A 19,017-nucleotide genomic window follows, 5' to 3' on the forward strand; every position below is an offset into this window, starting at 1 on the left:
CCCGGGCCACTACCTGCCACCAGCCATACACGGGCACCAGCAGCAGGATGCTGGTGTACAGGAAGAAGCAGTCGGCGGTCAGCATCCAGACGTGCAGGAGACGGTGGGACTGGACCTGCAGACCGAGGAGCAGCAGGAGGGACGCCATGAACAGGCAGCCGTGCGCGAAGCTGTCCAGGACGCGCAGCCACGGGACGGAGGGCGGGATCAGGGGGTTGCGGCCGAAGAAGATGGAGACGGAGACCAGCAGAGTGAAGAGGACGGAGCAGTAGCAGCCTGCCATCTGCAGGTGGCGGAGGGTTTCGCGGGTGGGTCCCCGTGCCGCCGCTCCCGCTCGCTTGGCAGCTTTGACGAATTCCATCTTGTACGGTGGCAAAGACACAGGGACGGCGATACTGAGTGACAGCTAAAATGCTGAACCGATTTCTGATTAATAAAATTAATGGTCAGTAACAAATTAACAATCGATCAACCAGCAGGAGAGAAAGTTGGGGGAAAAAGGAAACTCAAAAACCAGTCAACCAACAACCGAGAAAAATTCTGAAAATATTCAACAGGTGAAAAATGAAAATCAGATGGAAAGCGAAGTTTCGCCGCGGCGTTCTGACGTAATCGCCATACAACAGTAAGAGAAGATCGGTGGTCACCATGGCGACAGCAAGTGCGGATTTAAAAAGCCGATTTTAAAAAAAACAATAATTATAAATTTCGATGTTTCAAAGCGTATGTACGATAATTACAACACATAATTATGCTTACAAATTAATTACAATAGTCTAGCTTTGCCGATTGTTTGACATTTGCTTGACACTTGTTTTACCATTTGCTTTGACAGTCTACCTTGAACTTTTTATTTATTGGTTTCCTTTGTGTTCAACAACAATGATTACACACTACGGTTACAAGTTCCAAAAACAACCAAAATCATTCCCTTCCCCAAATTTGCTTCTGCCCGGCAAAGTCTAGCTTTGCCAATTTTATTTTGCTTCAGACTATAATCGGAGACCGAGATTATAAAGAGGACATCAGTGAGGGAGCAGCAAATGTACAGCATCCCGGCAAATTTTGAAGCGTGACTTTGTGAACGCACTGACATGTTTTGCGTAAGCGCGCAGTTATATTTATAGCGAGCATTTGAATAATTAACATAAAAATTAAACAATCACGATGCCAGCCCTAGCGGTAGGGCAACATGGAGATCCGTCACCGTTCTTAAGATTCTAATGTTTTGCTTCCAACCAGAAAGTCTCCATTTCGCCCTTTCCCTGTATGCAAATAAAACACCGTACAATAATACCACACAAAAGCAGATCTTGTTGGCAATGAGTGATTAGGAAAGTTCACCTTTACCGCAACCTTCCCCCGTGGTACAACAGCGAACCGTCCATCTGATCGAACCAAACACTCCACATCGTGGCTGATATGGATCTTGCCGGCTGCAACGGTAAAAGTCAAAAATCAACACTCTGTCTGCACAAATCCTAAAGATGACTAGTGACTAGGTAACTACAGTCTGTATGTACCACTGTATTTGTACATTAATTGTTATTCTATATACACGTACTATTTTTACAAAAATGTTAATGTAGATGGTAGACCACATCACTGTGTTAAGCACAAACAAAAATCAAACTGTTCCTGTTGTAGTTGTACACAGCATTACGCAGAGCTAACCAGATCCACTCGACTCCATTCTGCTCGCGCAGTTGACTGTATCACCGAATCTTAAACAAACCACCCGCAGGTTTCCATGTTAGCGTGACAGATCAACGGCGAAAGCGTTTATCGCAATAACGGTCGCTTACAAACAGTATCGAGGCATTCGCAGCCCAATCACTCCCGCAACTACCGGGCCTGAAATCGGTTTCTTTCTTATAGCGAAGATTGCCGTTTGGTACAACATTTTTAACCAATGGCTATCGTAATGTAGTAATCAGGCTGATATTTAGGCACGTACCGGCATTGATGCCAATCCTTATGACTAGATGCTGACCTTTTCGAAAAGGTACAGAGAACGCTTTTGACAACACAGAGAGATGCAAAGCCAAGAGGCAGATTTCAGCAGCGTGTAGAGTGCCGTTTCGTATTGGTACGCCGCTAGCAATCTACCAATTCTCCTGGTTATTTTTGTAACTTACAAGTACACTGTACACATATTCGGCGAGTTGGAAAATTTACCATATAGGAATCATTGATCGTTTCCACTTTGTAGCAGTCGTACTGGCCAATAGCCTGGTCAAAACCAGAATGTGTGGCATTCAGCAATGTAATGGCTTCCAGTGGTGTACAGTGCATGACCAGCTCGGTGAATTCCGGTATGTCACTAAATAAGATGGTAGCGCTTTCGAAGCTTTCCGGCACGATTACTTCTTTATTGCGCAATTTAATTATGACGGTTCTGCAAAAACCCAGTGCGACGCATGTCAGACAGAAGCAGCTTTAATACAGTGCACCAACTTGCTAATTACAAGCAGCACACAGGTCACACACCAACCTCGGCAGCATCTCCATCAGAATGTCATCGACTTTGCCTGCTTCTTCTACTAATTCTTCCGTTCTTTCCCGGACACGCGACTCCAGCTCGTTGGTCTGCTTTCCCATAACTTTAATTACGTACTCCACAACATTATTAGGCAAGCCGAACTGGACGAACTGTTTCTTTAGAGTGGTGATGGATGGTCGTTTGGCTAGATCGGCTGACAAACAGCTGTACGTCAAAGCTGCCCACACCGCTGTCTTATCAGAAGACACTGCAAAGAATTTGAAAACTTTACGCCAAGACACACAAAATTTAATTGAGTCGTTTTACTTGAATCATCTTTACTATACGCCAGGAACATTTGGCTGATTTCTCCAAATCCAGCGATGTCCTGTAACCTGTGATGTGCTATAGATTGCCCCGATTTGGTTGTGCTTAATGAATCCAGTAACTGGCTACATCCTGTCTGCATTATTTTGATGTTGTATCGATTGTCGATAAAGCATACGTCGGGATCGAAACTGCCGTGATACTGAAGAGGTGAATCGTGAACGTACGATATGCCCTGCAATTTGCAAATACGCTAACTCATTAATGAAGGTCATGCAATGGAAATTATCGAATTCAAACACTAACAAGCGCAGAAGCTTTCTCCAAAAAAAATATCACCTGAAGCAGATCGCAGAGCAGCGACAGCCGAATAATTTCATCCCGTAAAGCGCTTCGATCGCTCAGTGTCTGCCCAAGACTGCCTTTATGACTACATTCCCAGGTTAACGAAAATGTGTCCTTTACAGTAGAAATTCCGTAAAATGTGGCAATATTTGGATGGTGTAACTTCGTGATCTGAAAATTTGGCACTGCGAATTACTTTAGAGCATCGTTAAATTTCAAAACAGCACCTCGAGAGACGTTCTGCGGAATCTGACGTTTTTCCACAGCAGTCGCGTGCTAACATTGAGTGGCAGCTTAATGCCGGTTACGGCTGTCGGGCTGCTATCGTGATATTGGTAATTTTTTAGCTCCTCGGTGGTTAAAATGACGCTGCTCATTTTGATGTCCCCCTTGAACAGTTGTAGAAACAACCGTTTCTCAGCTGCTCTCCTGTAAATGCCATGAGACATTTAAAGTTAAGTGCAGACAAAGCAAGATCATTTTACGACTCACTTCAGGCGAACTCCAAACAGTAATGCTCCTACACAAATTGACACAGCCACCGCGGCAAGCGGAATGGCGATTTCTGTAACAACACAGCACCAGTGTTGTTCTTAAAACGAGCTTAGCAAATAAACAAGAAAAAGGTCATTCAAGCTGACAACCGAAACCACTGACCGTAATTTGCGACCGTGCTTGTTGGGCATTTCGACCCATCAAACCCGCAGAAGGGTTCATCAGGGGGAAAACTGCGATTGCCATACGGCCCATACCATAAGCCGTAATCCGTTATGCGAAACTCGTCATCATCGAAATCATACTGAGCGGCTTCCTATATGGAGGATATGTGAATAAGTGTTTTAAATGAATCATTTATCAATAGGTGATATGCGATTTCTATTTGGCTTTCTTCGAGACTATGCAGTAGTTTCACAGTTAACGTGCAAAGCAGGAAATAAAGGTTATCCGAATAACGGTGTACATTGAACGATCCATTTACTACAATTTATACACACTTTGAACTGGCCGCTGAACTTGTTAAGGCGCTTAATGGGTGTGGGGAAGACAGTCAGACCATCCGCTTTTAGCTCCACCTTTCTGGACGGGAGAGTGTACGACTTTCCCATGGTGCGCCGAATAAAGGAAGACGGAGTTAAATAATCGAGAACCGGCATTTGCTTTTGGAGACTCTGTTAAATACCGCCAAAGATTATAACCTCACTGCACCAGCTGCTAATAAGGCTCCAGTGTATGGTTAACCTGGGATAAGATAACCATGGCATCGAGGAAAAGGACCCAGGCGATGTTCTGCAGAGTTTTGTACGAATGCGGTTCATCAATGGTTAGTTAGCTGTAAGTATTGCCGCTTACAGCGAAGCGTGCATGTTAATTACGAGTAGAATTTACCCGGGTCGTTCGTGATATAGTTCTGTTGAAATACACCGCAGTATAGTCGGCAATGCGGGAGGCAGATGATGCTTCCTCCGCCTCCAGACCCGTCCAGTTAATTTCTACATCGGAGATGACCAGAGTGTATTCATACGCCGCAAATGCCTTCTGTAATATGCAAACAGTGAAATCAAATATCAGTGATGGTGCTTTTACATACTAGTGCCTTCAAAATCTCAGACACCCAATTCGTACGTATAGTGATCATATAACACCTGTTTACTTATAACATCGAACTATCAAATCCAGATACGAGAACAAAAAAAAGCTGTGTGTTTATAAAGTTTGTGCATGGCTTCCCTATTAATTTTACCATACAGATACTGTGAGGCTATGGTAGCTGCAAAGGCTATGTCACATATTAAGGTCACATAGCGCATAGGTAGTCACGTACTCAGGTAGCGCAGTGTAACATTTTGTGCGGAAAACATAGCAGCGTGCGAGTCTAATTGCAATCGATGCGGTAAAAGACCAATGTAATCCTACGCGTTTTTGAGCTGATGCCTGATGGCTTACATAATCGTCCGCTATATCGTCTGGATTGTTTGTGTAGGCTTTCCACTGCAAATTTTGTCCTCCATGCACCGGCTGGCGGTATGCCGTGAGGAAAACCTACATCATGATTTATGCAAGTTAGCGATTACACGTGGATGCGCAGAAAACTGCTGATGGAATTGTTTACGTATTCTCCGTTGAGCATTCGCATATCATAGGCAGCAATCTGAAAAATAACGGGACACGTTCCGTATTTGGATGGACAACTTAATACGCAATTATTACACTTGCCAAAAAGCCGCGAACTTTTCTGGGTTCTACCATAATTAGGATGACTGTAAAATTAGCTCATTAGGTAATGCATGACGGTCAAATACCACCAATTTATTAAGACAATTCCTCACTTCGAACGCGCTCTTTCATATCGCGCAAGATATCCGTATAGTTGTGCTTTCCGTCGATGACGTTATAAAGCGGTTTGTACGTTTTAGTTGACGTGAAGTTGTTGTCCTTGAAGTAGTACATGGGAAAAGTGGTGATGCAATCGAGATTGAACGTCCGATCGAAAGGCGAGCAGATAACGCCCAGTCGTGTCCAGTTGTTCTCCCTCATTACGGCTTTAAGGGCGCCGACCAGTCGGTCCATGGGGGTGGGGGTCAGATTCAGTGTTGTAGGGAATTCGGTCACATTGGACAGCGTGGTGACGGGGTTGGACGAGACAAACAAAAGGTTAGCAGCTGCATGAAACCACCACTGTTCAGCTTAGTGTCAAGTACCACCAATACAGCCAACAAAATGCTCACAAATCCAGACAGTTTACCTGCAGCAAAACGGCCGATTTCCAGACCAGTCGGTGGACAAAAATCTACAAACGGCAAAATGCATCAAATTTATTTACAGAGTAGTCATACTTCTAGTATTGTGGCTGTTACAATATCTACCGCTATGCATTGCTGTACTTTATCTGAGCTATATAAGCACTACTCTAGGATAGGCTGCCAACTGCTCAGCTACTTGAATACTGTTAATGGCAAGAAGTTACTAATTAAATCATTAGTACTAATACTTTTCAACTAGTTTTTTGCGATTTTCATTTGCCCCTTTCATGTTTATAATACCGTTAATTCTTATCATTAATTTTACACATTCATACAGTCAACGTACACTGCAATACTCATACTTAATAGTTAATACTAGGAAAGTGTTTAGTTGTCGATAATACGAAATCAACTTTACGTTAGAGCGTCGCGTAGGCTTTGAGTCTTTGACCAATGCCAATATTCGAACTGTATTTGCAAACCTTCCTCGGTACGTTAAGCTATCCTTCATGAATTTCGCTTTAGAATTACAATACAACAAGTATCAGGATAGAATTCAAAATCATCAATTTTATTGCAGGATGCTTATTTTTGTATTTCCGTAACAAACACCATTTATTGATTCGCGCCCGGTTAGTTAAGCAAACACTTATACGATGACCCGAAGACTGCTCAAACGTCGTATTCTCAACCATCATGATACATTTTCCAAACAAATTATATTTTGGTAAGCGCTTTGAGCTGGTACCACAGCCTATAACTGTATTAAATTTTGTGATGCAAATTCTCATACCGCCTGAAAAAATGACCGTCGCATGATGGCTGTCCAGTGTTGGCTGAGAAAATACTGAATCCGGATTTTGCCCAAAAAGTTCCATCAGCTGCGGAAAAGCACGCAAGCTGATGTCACAAGGGTCATTGGAGATCGGTCCGCCGTCGGTGTCGTTGGCCAGTATGACAAAACTTCTTACGTTCATCCAGAATTCCGGATGCATTTTCTGCAGAATCCGCACACTAACATTGGCCACCGATGGTGAAATATACGGCACCAAATATTTTTATCCGGCATAATCACTTAAGCGGTAAAAAACTACATTTAACTGGAAGCCCCAACACAGCGAAACAATGAACAATTTACAGATAACGGAAATTAACATTATACAGTCGAAATGCAGCAATCAATCAAGAACAGCTGACACGAGTACTCTGTATTAAGAATAACCGATACGATGTGCGACCGGGAGCACAGTGATGCAATCTGACGCAGATACGCACAGAGTAGTATGTGTTTACAGCGAATGCGGTGTCATGCTTCTGCTTAACCATCATGCGAGATGGAGATTAGTAGGATCACATTATTTGTGACGGTAATGTCTGTGTAAATGCCGAACTGCATTTTACAAATATGTTGCGAGCATCGCAAATTTCAGGCCTCGCGGAAGTGTACCACTGCGCAGGTCGGCAAGATGATGCCGGATCAAAAGCTTACGCCTCCTTGTGTACTGTGTATGCAGCGGCGACAATGGGGCTCATCGGCACTTCGCGGAAAGGATGCTTGTGCAAAGCCTTTGAATAGATGCGATTATCTTTCGCTCACCTTTATACTTTTGGGATAATTCTTCTCTGATACAATACAATTTACAATAACACAAAAAATTTACCGCATATGCATATGCATATGCGCACTGCTTTGTCAACGAATACAAACGTATTTAATTTTTGCCGGTTTGTGGAAACAGTTCACTAACGGTACATCGACTGCTTGTGCATTTCAAAATTACACACAGAATATTAACCCCACTAAAACCCATCACAGTAATTTAGAGGAACATCCAGGGTCATCTTTGTTCTGCGTTGATCCCCTCTAACCAATACGTACATCGCATTCCGATACCCTAAAATCGTAAGGATCTAAATTAGAAATTAGAATATAAAGACACGAAATTATGAACATGTGCAATGCTGTTGACTGTTAAAGTTTGCGCTAAAATCTGGCACGCTGACCTTTAGATGAACACTTCCGCGTTCAGTCACTTGAAATGTGGGATCGTGCCACAAATACTCAGCCGTTGTCAAACTAATCTGAATTTTCCCGGGTTCGCTTGTTGTCCCCAGTCTGGAGGCCATGTTAACCGATTCTCCAAATCTATGGTAACGTGTTAAGAGTATCAAGCTTTTCATCCAGCTTTTTTCTCATGTTTTTTAAAATTTTTCCTTACATGGAATATCGCGGTCGAACGTTCCCGATGATTCCCGCCGCACACGGCCCTGAAAGTTTGAATTATCATTTTTTTAAATATCTAACAATATAACGATCAAGTATCACCGCAGGTTGCGCATGATACCTGAATTAATCCCGATTTTAAGGTTCAGATACGATGGAAAACTGAGTAAGCTGAATTCCTTCGACAGTCGTTCGGCGACTCTGCCGATTATGAAGACGTGCTCTCCGTCGTTTTCTTTCGGAATACCACTGGCCACCTACAGATCCATACAACTGCGGTTACCAAAAAGATCTGCACTTTGCTATTCCATCAGGTCACTCATTTAGTACAAGTACAGCGATGCTTTACCAAGTAGCTGTCTGCAACCGCCTCCACTTTGTAGCAATCGAATCGCGACAAAATGACATCGAACGCCGCAACCATTTCCATCAAAAACCGTATAACATCCGTGAGTTGGCTGGAGCTGCTCATCACGAACTCGTCAAAGCGGTCAACATAGGTAAAGAGCAGCGAGACGAAACCAAAGAACTTTGGTAGAGCTGGGTGACCTTTCCTTAACTCCACTAAAACCTGCCTATATAAAAATTTATTCAACTGAGTCTGGGTTCACAAACTTTTCACTGCCATATATTTGTCAACCACCTACAATTCTTTTTATAATTTTATATAATTCTAATGTGCATGTTGTGTACGAGCAATTGTAAAGGGAATGTTATAGGTACCTTGGTAATAGCTCTGACAAAATTAGATCACACCGCTGCCTTTCCTGACACAAGGCATTTGTACGGAGCGTAACGGTATTTTCTAACACTTGGGAATAATTTTCCAATCGCCGGACGAGATTCTCCATAAAATGTTTATCGTTGATGCCGGATACTTTGCAGAGGGCCTGCTTAACGTGTCCAATCTCGGGGCGGTCTGCAGGATCTGCGCTTTGACAGCATCCAGCAATAGAGGCTAAAACCGCTTCCTCTGCCGCCGGTTCTAAATATTTCGGTCAAGCTAATGCAAGAACTGCCATTTCATCATAGTAGTAATTAGCTCACCTTGGAATAGACATTTTTGGTCACGCATAATCCAGACTATCATTCCGCCCAGAGCGTACATATCGGCAGCCGGTCTCGCCATGAGCGCCAATTGCACAAATGAGTTGCAGATATTTCGGTACTCTGGCGGCACGAAACTGTCGACAAACTCCTTTCCGTAGGTATCAAAACTTGTACGAGATCGTGGTTCGGATTTCATATCGGCTAAGATATCGTAAATTCCTGAATCGGTGATTTGTGCGTTAAAACTTTTGTCCACGGTGCATTTTGAAGGACGCAGATTGCCATGGCGTGTAAGTGCTGACCGATGAATGTGCGCTAAGCCCTGTATAATTGAAGTTTTTAAAACCTGTCAAAAGTTCTAATTTAAAAGAAGTACTGTAAAAGTGCTGATAAAAATACTGTATTATTTTAAACAAGAATGCTGTTTCCAGACTCAGAATGGCTTCACACACACGTACTTGGACAATATCCCAAATGAGGGAAATTTTCAGATTATTGTCAACGGTAAACTCTTCCAGCAGAACATCCAGTCCGCCACGCTGACAACATGTCTTAACAAAGGTGACCATCGTTGGTTGTATGGCAATGCCGACGAGCCGGTTAATGTTTTGGGAGAAATTAGCTAGACGACGCACCTAAAGTTTAAAAATACACAACAAATAATAGGTAAGCATTAACTGTATAGCGCGAAAACACAACATATTTTGTGTTTCTTACCTCGTTTAGCATATCTTGAGTAGACTTTCGAAAAACCGGCTTATGAGTAATTTTAATAATCTGCAGTCTAACGGAATGTCCATTGTACGTCATGATATCCTGCTGAACACTTGTAACCCGTGAGATCCGTGAAATCCGTCGTGTTCCAGACAGATTTAAGTTGGACACCTGCAGAAAGGACCACATCGCGGTTTAACGCAATAGACAAGCCGGTAGTGAGGCTTTCTGTAGCGAAGTATGTACAAGTGTGGATCGTAGTCGAGGTCTCATCATTTTGTTTAGATCGATGTTCCACCATTCAGCATCTTGATCATTTATCCGAGCTTTTCTGCAAAGCGTTTCATTTATTTCGTATTATAAGTACTCATACTCTGTTTACAGTCTACCCAGTGTATTGCGAAGTATACATGCATGCACTTAACGTTCGAACGCTACGAAAACATCGTGCTTTACAGATGCTGAGGCATTTGGTACCTACCTAATGTAAAGGATGGTTGCCAGCGCACTCAGCATAACTGCAGAGAATGTTCCAAGTAACACTGGTACAATTATGGATTCTTGACCTTTAATGCAGCCAGCCACGAGGCACAGAAATGTCAAATAAATTTCGTACGCATTTGATTAGCATTTTCTAGTGCGCTGACGTAAATCCTTACACATATCGTTTCCATATCCGCACACGGGCATATTTCTTGGCGGTTGGTTATTCCATGTTCCCCATTTGATCGAGTAGTTTGCCGCGAGGACCAGATGCGATGTAGGACTGTCATAGCGCATGACTGTCTGTTACAAAATTCTCGATAAGTCGCATGTGGCATTGTATGAAATTTTGATGTAAATAACGAATGCAAGTGTCTGCATAATATATATATTTCGCCGGTTATTTGTTATTATAGGGTACCTCGAATGTTCCAGTGCTTGGCTGAAAATTTGTTAGGCACATCATATCCTGCCTTTCGCCATATTCATTTAGGAAAACCCGGCCGACACTGGGGAAGCTTAGAGTACGATTTATCAGTATATTAGCAGCAGCTGTCCCATCACGAATATCCAAGTTTTTCGCTATCATTTCGGCGAGTGCCTGGTATAATTCAACTGTGTAGCGTCGCAAACATTTTTATTGATCGAACAATTTGATTAAATGTACTACCTGGAAGAATAGTTTACCTGATGATAAAGCAAGACTGAGGCATAGGCCGCAACAACAAAATGCGAAGGCTGAAAAGAATGAACTCTAATCAAACGATCATGTAACCTAATTTTATTAATTAATCTTTCCAAACGCGCAGGTTTCAGCATTTCGTTACCCCGCTTCCTCCACGAAATGTCGCGCTGTATTTGCTAATTGCCCTATCTTTCATCTCCGAAAGCAGGAGAGACATTTCCGGTCTGTAGTCGTAGCAGGCTGTAAGCACGAACATGCCAGAAAAGGATTTCATGGCAACCTGAAGATAACGAATGAAAACGTCATCGTAATAAGTTGCATTTATATAAACCAACTTTTTCAGTACAGTACATGGACAGGTGAAAGTCGTTCTCACTTTACAGCAAAACATATTCAAATTAGAGGTGTATCCTTAACGATTATTAATTTTTCTTGATAATTATTTGCGCTGCAGTACCTCATCGTCCGCATCTCCGACCGCATATTTTAAGGGACCAAACGGATTACTGGGACCGTCCATATAGATGCGTACCTGTGTATGGGCGGTGTGGGTGTGAATAATGTAATTAGCGGGAAATTTTTCAAGTTATTATTGGACTTACAAATTCAGTTGCAGGTGCGCCGAGACGATATAATGCCATCTATTTTGTAAGAGCAGTTTCTCAGCATTGCAGTATCTTCTTTTCTCAGCAGTTGTATTACATTGTGAAAAATTAACAAGCTTACATTATATTTTAGTAAGTTTAGTTCTATATATGTTTTAGAATTTTCCATTAAAACTTACGGATAAGTTCCTCGCAGTGTCAGGGAGAGTGCTGATCAGCACAACTATAAAATAAATGAAAACTCTAATAACGACACCGCATTAGAATACACTAGTACACTAATTATTTTTCTAATGTGTACTAGTCGTACGTTTAATTTACGGTTATTTATGCTGTACGATGTTTTACGCTTCTCGTTTCAAGGAAAAAATGTACTCGCTGCACCGGTAAAATACAAGCTGGTTCGGTTATGATCACCTCGAGCGACCTGGGCAACACGTGTGACCACCAGATCAAAATCCACACTGTCGCTGTTGTTAATCGGGTACGAATAAAACCGTATGGACTTGCCATTGATCCGCAGATGCTTCTCGATTGCATTATACACCATAACGTTAAAAATCTGCCGAGTGGAATTATCATACACCATGGCCACGGATGTCCAGTTGTGCTTATGTAAAAAACCCAGTACACTGGCACCGTATGGAGTGTACTGAAACGGGGCGAAATCGATGGTTGACGGATACAAGGCACGGTCGCGAAGGTGGGAAAAGGTCGTCCCACTACATCGCCCCACACAGATTAGGATTTCTAGATTATTTATTTGCTGTTAAACCAGGCGAAATAACTTACGAGTTTAACGTGAATAAATTCCATTCTGTAATTGAAAAAACGATATTACTGTAAATCAGGAAGCGGTTATGAAATCAAACATGCTGTTGTCTGACCTCTTCCCAAGCTGGCTAATGTTATTGTAGGATTGCAACCTAAAACAATTAGGCTGTACACGTTAAATGCAATTTTTCAGTACAAAAATTTCCCATATTTACGCGCACATCGGAATTATGTTAATCAGGCCAAAGCTGCTTTAGAAAAGTCAAACACACTGTACAATAAAATCTAACCTTCGTGTTTTTACCTGGATAAAATAATGCGCAAACAGTATTTCCATCTGTGCATCTCCTGTAATAGTATTCGGCAACGACATGATAAGACAAGTCAAAATCCGGGCAGATTGCTAGTTCCTTAGGCGAGATGTATTCCAGAGTGACGTTGAGCATTCCCGGGTACAGCGCGGCCGCGTCGCGTAATCCCAGATCAAATCCAGCTGCCGTAAACGGTAATGCTTGTATAAATCGCGGTACGGCCATCCCGTAAACGAAAATAGTAACATTGCGAGAACACTGAACCGCAAAGATGTATTGTAGCAACAGCAGCACAATTTGCCGACAGAATGCAAAAACCAGTTGGTTGTTCATGGCGATTCTGGCGAAGGCCGAAGATCGGAGATTTTGCCACTACCGCAATGGAGACGGCTCATCTTATCCCATCTGCTCATCAGGCGCCGGCGGGTTGGAAACCTCGATTTCTAATGGATTAAATGGAAAACGGTTGATTTCCACTAAAGTGACGTTAATCCACATATTACGGCATATTAGGCCCAACATGTCACAAGGTTTACACTGCCGGGCGGCCTCCGTCATATGGAGGATATTTCCTTCGCTCAATTCATCGTATCGTCTTATAATTAATTAATGCAATCAGCATCTGCTGGGTACTGTGTCGGTGATGTCTTGATAAATTAATAAAGTGACATCGGTTCCCAACCTCTTTACTAACTACACTATGAACACGGCAATTGTGGTTACAATGCAGCATACATCCTGCAAAATTTAGATGTAGACGATATTATATAAAGACGAAGCCTGACCGGTTATATTCCGCTTCGTGAATAACGGATTTGTTTTACAAATAAAGCGCAATTTATTTTAGATACAACTAGTGCTTTATTCGTTTCTTGTACGTAGGTACATACGTCAACATAAAATGGTTTCCTCTAAAGAAGTGAATTTGATAATAGAAGACATTGACAACACTAGACATTAAGAAACACACTAGATAATAGAAGACATTGAGGAGGCAACGTTACATTGACTACACAGAATCACAGCTACGGAAACCACTGGTAAATCTGCTGCGGTCACTCCGAAGTCAAGCTCTCTAACCAGTAGGTGGACCGCCATCCAATGCCCTGCAACCATAAATTATATTATGGCACAATGTAGCTAAGATGCCGAAAAATGCGGCACTAGTACTACCACCACCAATGATAAACTGCCAAACTGTTTTCTAACCTTCAGATTCATGAGTCCTCTTTCTTTAACGAGAAATGTCGGATCACATCGCAAGTGCTCGGCGGTTGTCGAGCTAGTTTGTATTTTTCCGGGTACGCTGGTGCTGCCTAATCTGGAAGCCAAGTTGACGGATTCTCCAAATCTACAATGGAATCACCGCTGGTCAACGATGACTTGTTCACAATTACACTTTGTACCGTACACGCAGTAACGCGGTCGCACACTGCCAGTGATTCCCGCCGCACAGCTTCCTAAATTACACTTCGGATTTAATAGCTGTGAGGTCTAAATACTTTCAAATCTGGAATAGTTCCAGGCAAAACCGTACCGGTATTTACTCCAATCTGGATGTTCAAACTAGGCGGAAAACTAAACGCCCAAAATGTGTTTAATAACACATCAGCAAGTCTGCTTATTATGTACACGTGTTCGCCGTCGTTTTCTTTCGGGATACCGCTCACTATCTGCAAAAAAAACCGTAATTTTAATAAACCATAACCTGTATTTTATCTTAGTTGCTAAAGTATTTCTGCTTAGCGTTTTATTAGAATGCTGGTTGATGCCTCACCAGGTAGCTATCGGCAACCGTCTCCACCTTGTAACAATCAAATTTCGACAAAACCGTATCGAAAGCCGAGACCATTCGATCGAGAAATCCCAGGATATCCGCTAACTGGTTAGAGTGACCAATTACGAAGTTATCGAATCCATAGACGTATGTGAACAACAGGGTGACAAATCCGAACAGCCGCGGGAGAATTGAATGACCTTTTCGCAATTCCACCAAAACCTGTCTGATTGCAAATAGCTTCTGCGCTTAGCTGCTAAGAAAACTTAGAAAACATTGCAAATATTCGCCATGATATTTGCACTTAGAAAGAATGGCAGTTTACGTGGTATAGGAAGCATAGCTGTTCATAAAAGTGCGGGAACGGTATTAATGTGGTGATTAATCTGTACGCAAACGTTTTATATATTATAAGAATAAGCTAAAATACCGTGGTAGCAACTCTGCCAAGAGTTGATCGCAGCGTTGTCTTTCCTGTGATAGCGCCTCTGTACGGACTGCAACTGTACTTTCTAGTGTTAGGGAATAGTTTTCCAGTCTCTTAATAAGATTCTCCATGAAATTCCTATCATCAACACCGGGTAGTCTGCGCATCCGCTCTTTCACAGCCTCAATTGGCATGCGATGCGCTGGATTTCTCGTTCGACAACTCTGGACAACGCTCCATACTGTATTCTCCGTTGTTGCCGCCGCGTCTATAATAGAAAAGTTTTAATGTATGGGTGTAGGTTTTTTAAAGTTACCGATGCTTCTGGTGTACCTTCAAATAAGCACTGCTGATCGCTCGTGACATACAGTATCACTCCACCGAGAGCGTAAATGTCGGCAGCTGGTTTCGCCATTACGGATAACTGCGCAAACGTATCGCAGACGTGTCGGTACTCAGGCGGCACAAAGTTATTAGTAAATTCTGTCCCGTAGCTATCGAATGATTTCGACAATCGGGGCGCACTCCTGGATTCCGACAAAAGGTCATACATTCCGACTTCGGTTATTTGTGCAATAAAGCTTTTATCCACGAGGCATTTTGATGGACGGAGATGGCCGTGGCGTTGGATGCTGGACCGATGAATGTACGATAAGCCCTATAAGGCTAACTAAGTTTAATCTTATAGAAACAAAACTCTTTTGTAAATGCCCGCGCAGTACTCGTACTTTGATAACATCCCATATTAGGGAAATTTTTAAACTGTTATCCACGAGGAACTCATCCAACAACGTGTCCAGTCCGCCTCGTTGGCAACAGCTTTTTACGAATGTGATTGTGGCCGGTTGTACGGAGATGCCGATTAATCGGTTAATATTCTGGGTGGTGTTTGCCAAGCGACGCAGCTGGAAAATCATAAACCACAAAGTTTGTTGGTCAGAAAAAAAGTATTATGTATGGTAATGCGATGCACCTCGCACAGTATCAGGTGGCAAGGCTTTCCCAGTGTTGGTTTATGGCTGACTTTCACTGACCGCAGCCGTACAGGTTGACCCTCGTAGACCAGAAATGTGTACCGCGAAACTCTACCACGTGTTCCAGAGAAATCCAAGTGGGATATCTGGTAATCAGCAAGCGCATTGTATGAACGGATTTTTGAACGTTGATACGAGTATCACATCGTCATCATGTAATACAAAATTTGCAAACCATACAAAATTAGAGTGCTGCAACGGCTTCTCCAGCTTCTGTAGGTCGATATGCCACCAGTCGCTTTCTTGATAACTCGCTTTCATTCTTCTGCAAAAATGAAGGCTGCAATACATATAAATTTGCTTTTATAGCAGCAAGCATATAAATATTGTTAGATAATCCAAATAGTACCTAATGTAGAACCCGGTGAATACAAAAGCGATCACCACTACTCCAAAAAACGCGCCTAACGGCACGGCGACACGGAATCCTTGACCTTTACGGGAAATACAAAATTTTCGCGCACAGTTTCCCGTAGTCAGCTCACAATTTACATACATAAATCGTTTCCATACCCGCATACCGGCATATTTCTAGGCGGTAGGTTGTCCGCGCTTCCCCAGTCAACTGACCGATTGGCAATAAACATTAGTTTCCCTTCTGCACTAACGTAACGGGCGACATTCTACAAGCAACATACGCTAATGCCATTAAAATTTGCAGCAACGAACTATAAAGTACCGATAGTTTTACCTCAAATGCGCGAATGTTGGACTGGAAATTCGCTAAACAGACACTGTCCTGTCGTTCACCGTATTCATTCAAAAACACCTTTCCCACAGGGGAAAAGGAAAAGGACCGGTTCAGGAGCGCTTGGGCAACGGTTCGCCCGTCACGAATATTCCCGTCTGCGCTGACGGTTTCCTGTAGAGCCTACATGTGCACAAGGACCGCTTTATATGTCCGTATTGATTATTCTTTGAAAATAATTGAACGGCTTAATTTGGCTTACTTGGAAGTACAGCAGAACTGACGTGTACGCGGCCACAACTAAAGGTGAGGGCTGGAGAGCAAAGACCATAACAAGTGATTAAGTTATGATTAAATATCGCCTTCAAGCTCATATCTCGTGTATAATTAAATATACCTATAATAATATACCTAACGCATTTCCCATACCTCGTTTCCTCCTAGAAACGTTGCGTTGTATTGAGTAACTGCCCTTTCTTTCATCTGCGCCAAAAGCGACGACATGCCTGGACCATAATCATAGCAGACCGATAATAGGAACATTCCCGTGAATGATTTTAAAACCTGAATAGTTTTGCAGCACTTTAAAATAATTATCTGGCATATACAGAAAATATATAGAAATTTATATAGAAATTTATCTGGCATATATATGTGGCATATGCAAAATATAGTAGTTGCATGCCTCGTCATTGTCGGCATCTCCTGGTTGCTTGAGAGACGTGAAAGGAGAAGCAATGCCGTCAAAAAAGATGCGTACCTTAAAGCGGTTAATCCAAAACATGTTACAGCGTTTGTTCGATCAGATTACAATATTAAAACATTTTAATGCGGCTTTGTAAGTGCACTCATGTAAACCGTTATACCGACACTTACGTATTCGGTTGCCGGTGTCCCGAGGCGATAAAAAGCCATCTGAAGGAAACTAGCGTTTTAAACGCGGTTGACCTTGCATGACATATGGAATCTCAAACTTACCGAGAGATTTCTGGCCGTGCCAGTGGGTAGGCTTATTAAAACAACTAGAAAATAAGAAAGCCGTGATGTCAAACTGCATTTTGTGGTTTAATTATATACCGTTTTCTTACGTAAGCAATTAGAAAATGCTAACTTATGCTTACCGCGAGCGACCTGCGAAATTTGCGAAACCACCCAGTCATAGTTGATGAGGCCCGTGCTGTTAACCACGACAGAATAAAAACGAATACCCTTTCCTTTCAACCGCAGATACTTTTCCACTTCATGATACACCATAGCGTTGAAAGGCTTCGCGGTGGAGTTATCATAAACCATGGCGACGGATGTCCAGTTATAAGACTGCAGTAAGCGCAATACCATTGCACCATAAGGAACATACTGGAGGGGCGCAAAGTCGATGGCGGTTGGGTATAGGGTGTGGTCATGCAGATGCGAAAAGGTCGTTCCACTGCAACACGTTGCCTCATGAATTCATTAACTTGAAAGCTCCAAACGAGCAGGATAAAAACGCACAAACAAAGCGGCGTCAATGCACTTACGAATTCAGCGTAAATATGTTCCATTCTAAGGTCAACAAGAACGATTTATTCAAGCGTTGTGCTTAAAAATTAATGCTTTAACAGTTAACTGACCTCTTCCAAGACTGGCCAGTGTAGTCGTCGGGTTGCAGCCTAATATATGTACCAGTATATATGCATATTTAAACGAGACAAAGAATTAAACCCTTTAATTATTACAAATGCAGTACCTGGGTAAAAAAGCGCGCACACTTGTGTATTATTTAGGCATTTTTTATAATAATACTCCGCAACAAGTTGGTAGTGCCCGTCGAAATCCGCGCACACTGCTATTTTCTTGGATGTGATGTATTCCAGACTGATGTTAAACATGCCAGGATGCTGCTGTTCTGCGTCGCGCAATCCCCAATCAAAGCCGGCTGCAGTGAAAGCCAGTGCTTGAAGAAACGGCGCTGACGACATTCCGTAGACCATAATGGTGACATTACGCTGAGCATGCGCCACATAAATGTACAACAGCATTACAAAGATGCTAACACTAAGAGCATTGGACATCGTTCTCTGCGCGAAAATACAGAAACGCAAGTTTTCTGATACACCGGCCAGACTGAACAAGAAAAGCGAAAAGCACTGGAAGTAGTCGTGTTTGTGGTTAATCTCCGCCGCTGGAAGTTCAATCCCGGCTGGATGTAATAGCTTTTACTGTAAGTGCCCGTGCTCCAACAATTATTGCAGTCTGGTAAACATGTGCAAGTCATTTGCACAGCTTCACGGAATGAGAAAGTATGATCATTGGGTTACACTGACGCACTTCCGTTGTGTTACGAGGAACACGGGTATAATCAGCTAGCAAC

The 19,017-nt window shown here is 42.6% G+C and overlaps 4 protein-coding genes across 4 annotated transcripts; all 4 read right to left on the bottom strand.

Annotated features, from left to right (window-relative positions):
• Window positions 1–1,220: 1,220 nt before the first annotated feature.
• LOC129594868 (guanylate cyclase 2G-like) lies at window positions 1,221–5,020 on the bottom strand. Its single transcript, XM_055491722.1, has 16 exons — window positions 4,977–5,020; window positions 4,541–4,690; window positions 4,394–4,441; window positions 4,150–4,323; window positions 3,812–3,965; window positions 3,647–3,719; window positions 3,382–3,583; window positions 3,149–3,325; window positions 2,810–3,044; window positions 2,495–2,750; window positions 2,179–2,398; window positions 1,958–2,105; window positions 1,806–1,854; window positions 1,675–1,724; window positions 1,351–1,436; window positions 1,221–1,265 (listed from the first exon to the last, which is right to left on the bottom strand). Exons 3-16 carry the CDS (start codon window positions 4,409–4,411, stop codon window positions 1,221–1,223), a joined length of 1,887 nt encoding a protein of 628 aa, XP_055347697.1. The 5' UTR covers window positions 4,412–4,441; window positions 4,541–4,690; window positions 4,977–5,020.
• A 2,492-nt stretch (window positions 5,021–7,512) lies between these two features.
• Window positions 7,513–9,237, bottom strand: LOC129594953 (atrial natriuretic peptide receptor 2-like). The gene is made up of 7 exons (XM_055491816.1): window positions 9,167–9,237; window positions 8,843–9,104; window positions 8,469–8,694; window positions 8,241–8,376; window positions 8,115–8,163; window positions 7,900–8,041; window positions 7,513–7,790 (listed from the first exon to the last, which is right to left on the bottom strand). The coding sequence occupies exons 1-7, from the start codon at window positions 9,225–9,227 to the stop codon at window positions 7,734–7,736; spliced, it is 933 nt and encodes a 310-aa protein (XP_055347791.1). The 5' UTR covers window positions 9,228–9,237; the 3' UTR covers window positions 7,513–7,733.
• A 133-nt stretch (window positions 9,238–9,370) lies between these two features.
• On the bottom strand, window positions 9,371–12,966 carry LOC129594869 (atrial natriuretic peptide receptor 1-like). Its single transcript, XM_055491723.1, has 16 exons — window positions 12,735–12,966; window positions 12,544–12,582; window positions 12,449–12,473; window positions 12,074–12,378; window positions 11,836–11,879; window positions 11,654–11,692; window positions 11,509–11,583; window positions 11,194–11,331; window positions 11,054–11,104; window positions 10,788–10,967; window positions 10,543–10,669; window positions 10,365–10,449; window positions 10,130–10,214; window positions 9,887–10,054; window positions 9,628–9,804; window positions 9,371–9,388 (listed from the first exon to the last, which is right to left on the bottom strand). Exons 1-16 carry the CDS (start codon window positions 12,964–12,966, stop codon window positions 9,371–9,373), a joined length of 1,788 nt encoding a protein of 595 aa, XP_055347698.1.
• A 2,162-nt stretch (window positions 12,967–15,128) lies between these two features.
• On the bottom strand, window positions 15,129–18,718 carry LOC129594870 (receptor-type guanylate cyclase gcy-12-like). Its single transcript, XM_055491724.1, has 13 exons — window positions 18,394–18,718; window positions 18,278–18,316; window positions 18,185–18,209; window positions 17,789–18,093; window positions 17,646–17,689; window positions 16,930–16,980; window positions 16,671–16,850; window positions 16,476–16,602; window positions 16,329–16,413; window positions 16,160–16,244; window positions 15,674–15,850; window positions 15,314–15,603; window positions 15,129–15,213 (listed from the first exon to the last, which is right to left on the bottom strand). Exons 1-13 carry the CDS (start codon window positions 18,716–18,718, stop codon window positions 15,129–15,131), a joined length of 1,818 nt encoding a protein of 605 aa, XP_055347699.1.
• Window positions 18,719–19,017: the final 299 nt, after the last annotated feature.

Source organism: Paramacrobiotus metropolitanus, unplaced genomic scaffold (assembly GCF_019649055.1).
Source record: "Paramacrobiotus metropolitanus isolate TYO unplaced genomic scaffold, Prichtersi_v1.0 Parri_scaffold0000072, whole genome shotgun sequence".
NCBI lineage: Eukaryota > Metazoa > Tardigrada > Eutardigrada > Parachela > Macrobiotidae > Paramacrobiotus > Paramacrobiotus metropolitanus.

Coding starts and splice junctions, on each gene's coding strand:
- LOC129594868 (XM_055491722.1), bottom strand. Junction 1,855..1,957: donor AAGGATTGGCATCAATGCCG/GTACGTGCCTAA, acceptor AACCGATTTCAG/GCCCGGTAGTTGCGGGAGTG. Junction 1,437..1,674: donor AATGGAGTCGAGTGGATCTG/GTTAGCTCTGCG, acceptor TTACCGTTGCAG/CCGGCAAGATCCATATCAGC.
- LOC129594953 (XM_055491816.1), bottom strand. CDS start 9,227: ATGTACGCTCTGGGCGGAATGATAGTCTGGATTATGCGTGACCAAAAA. Junction 9,105..9,166: donor CCAAAAATGTCTATTCCAAG/GTGAGCTAATTA, acceptor CGAAATATTTAG/AACCGGCGGCAGAGGAAGCG. Junction 8,377..8,468: donor CGGTTGCAGACAGCTACTTG/GTAAAGCATCGC, acceptor ATGGATCTGTAG/GTGGCCAGTGGTATTCCGAA.
- LOC129594869 (XM_055491723.1), bottom strand. CDS start 12,966: ATGGCCGTACCGCGATTTATACAAGCATTACCGTTTACGGCAGCTGGA. Junction 12,583..12,734: donor TTGCGCATTATTTTATCCAG/GTAAAAACACGA, acceptor TAATTGTTTTAG/GTTGCAATCCTACAATAACA. Junction 11,332..11,508: donor TCGGAGATGCGGACGATGAG/GTACTGCAGCGC, acceptor CGTTATCTTCAG/GTTGCCATGAAATCCTTTTC.
- LOC129594870 (XM_055491724.1), bottom strand. CDS start 18,718: ATGTCCAATGCTCTTAGTGTTAGCATCTTTGTAATGCTGTTGTACATT. Junction 18,317..18,393: donor GTGCGCGCTTTTTTACCCAG/GTACTGCATTTG, acceptor TACATATATTAG/GCTGCAACCCGACGACTACA. Junction 16,414..16,475: donor CGGGTATGGAAACGATTTAT/GTATGTAAATTG, acceptor TTTCCCGTAAAG/GTCAAGGATTCCGTGTCGCC.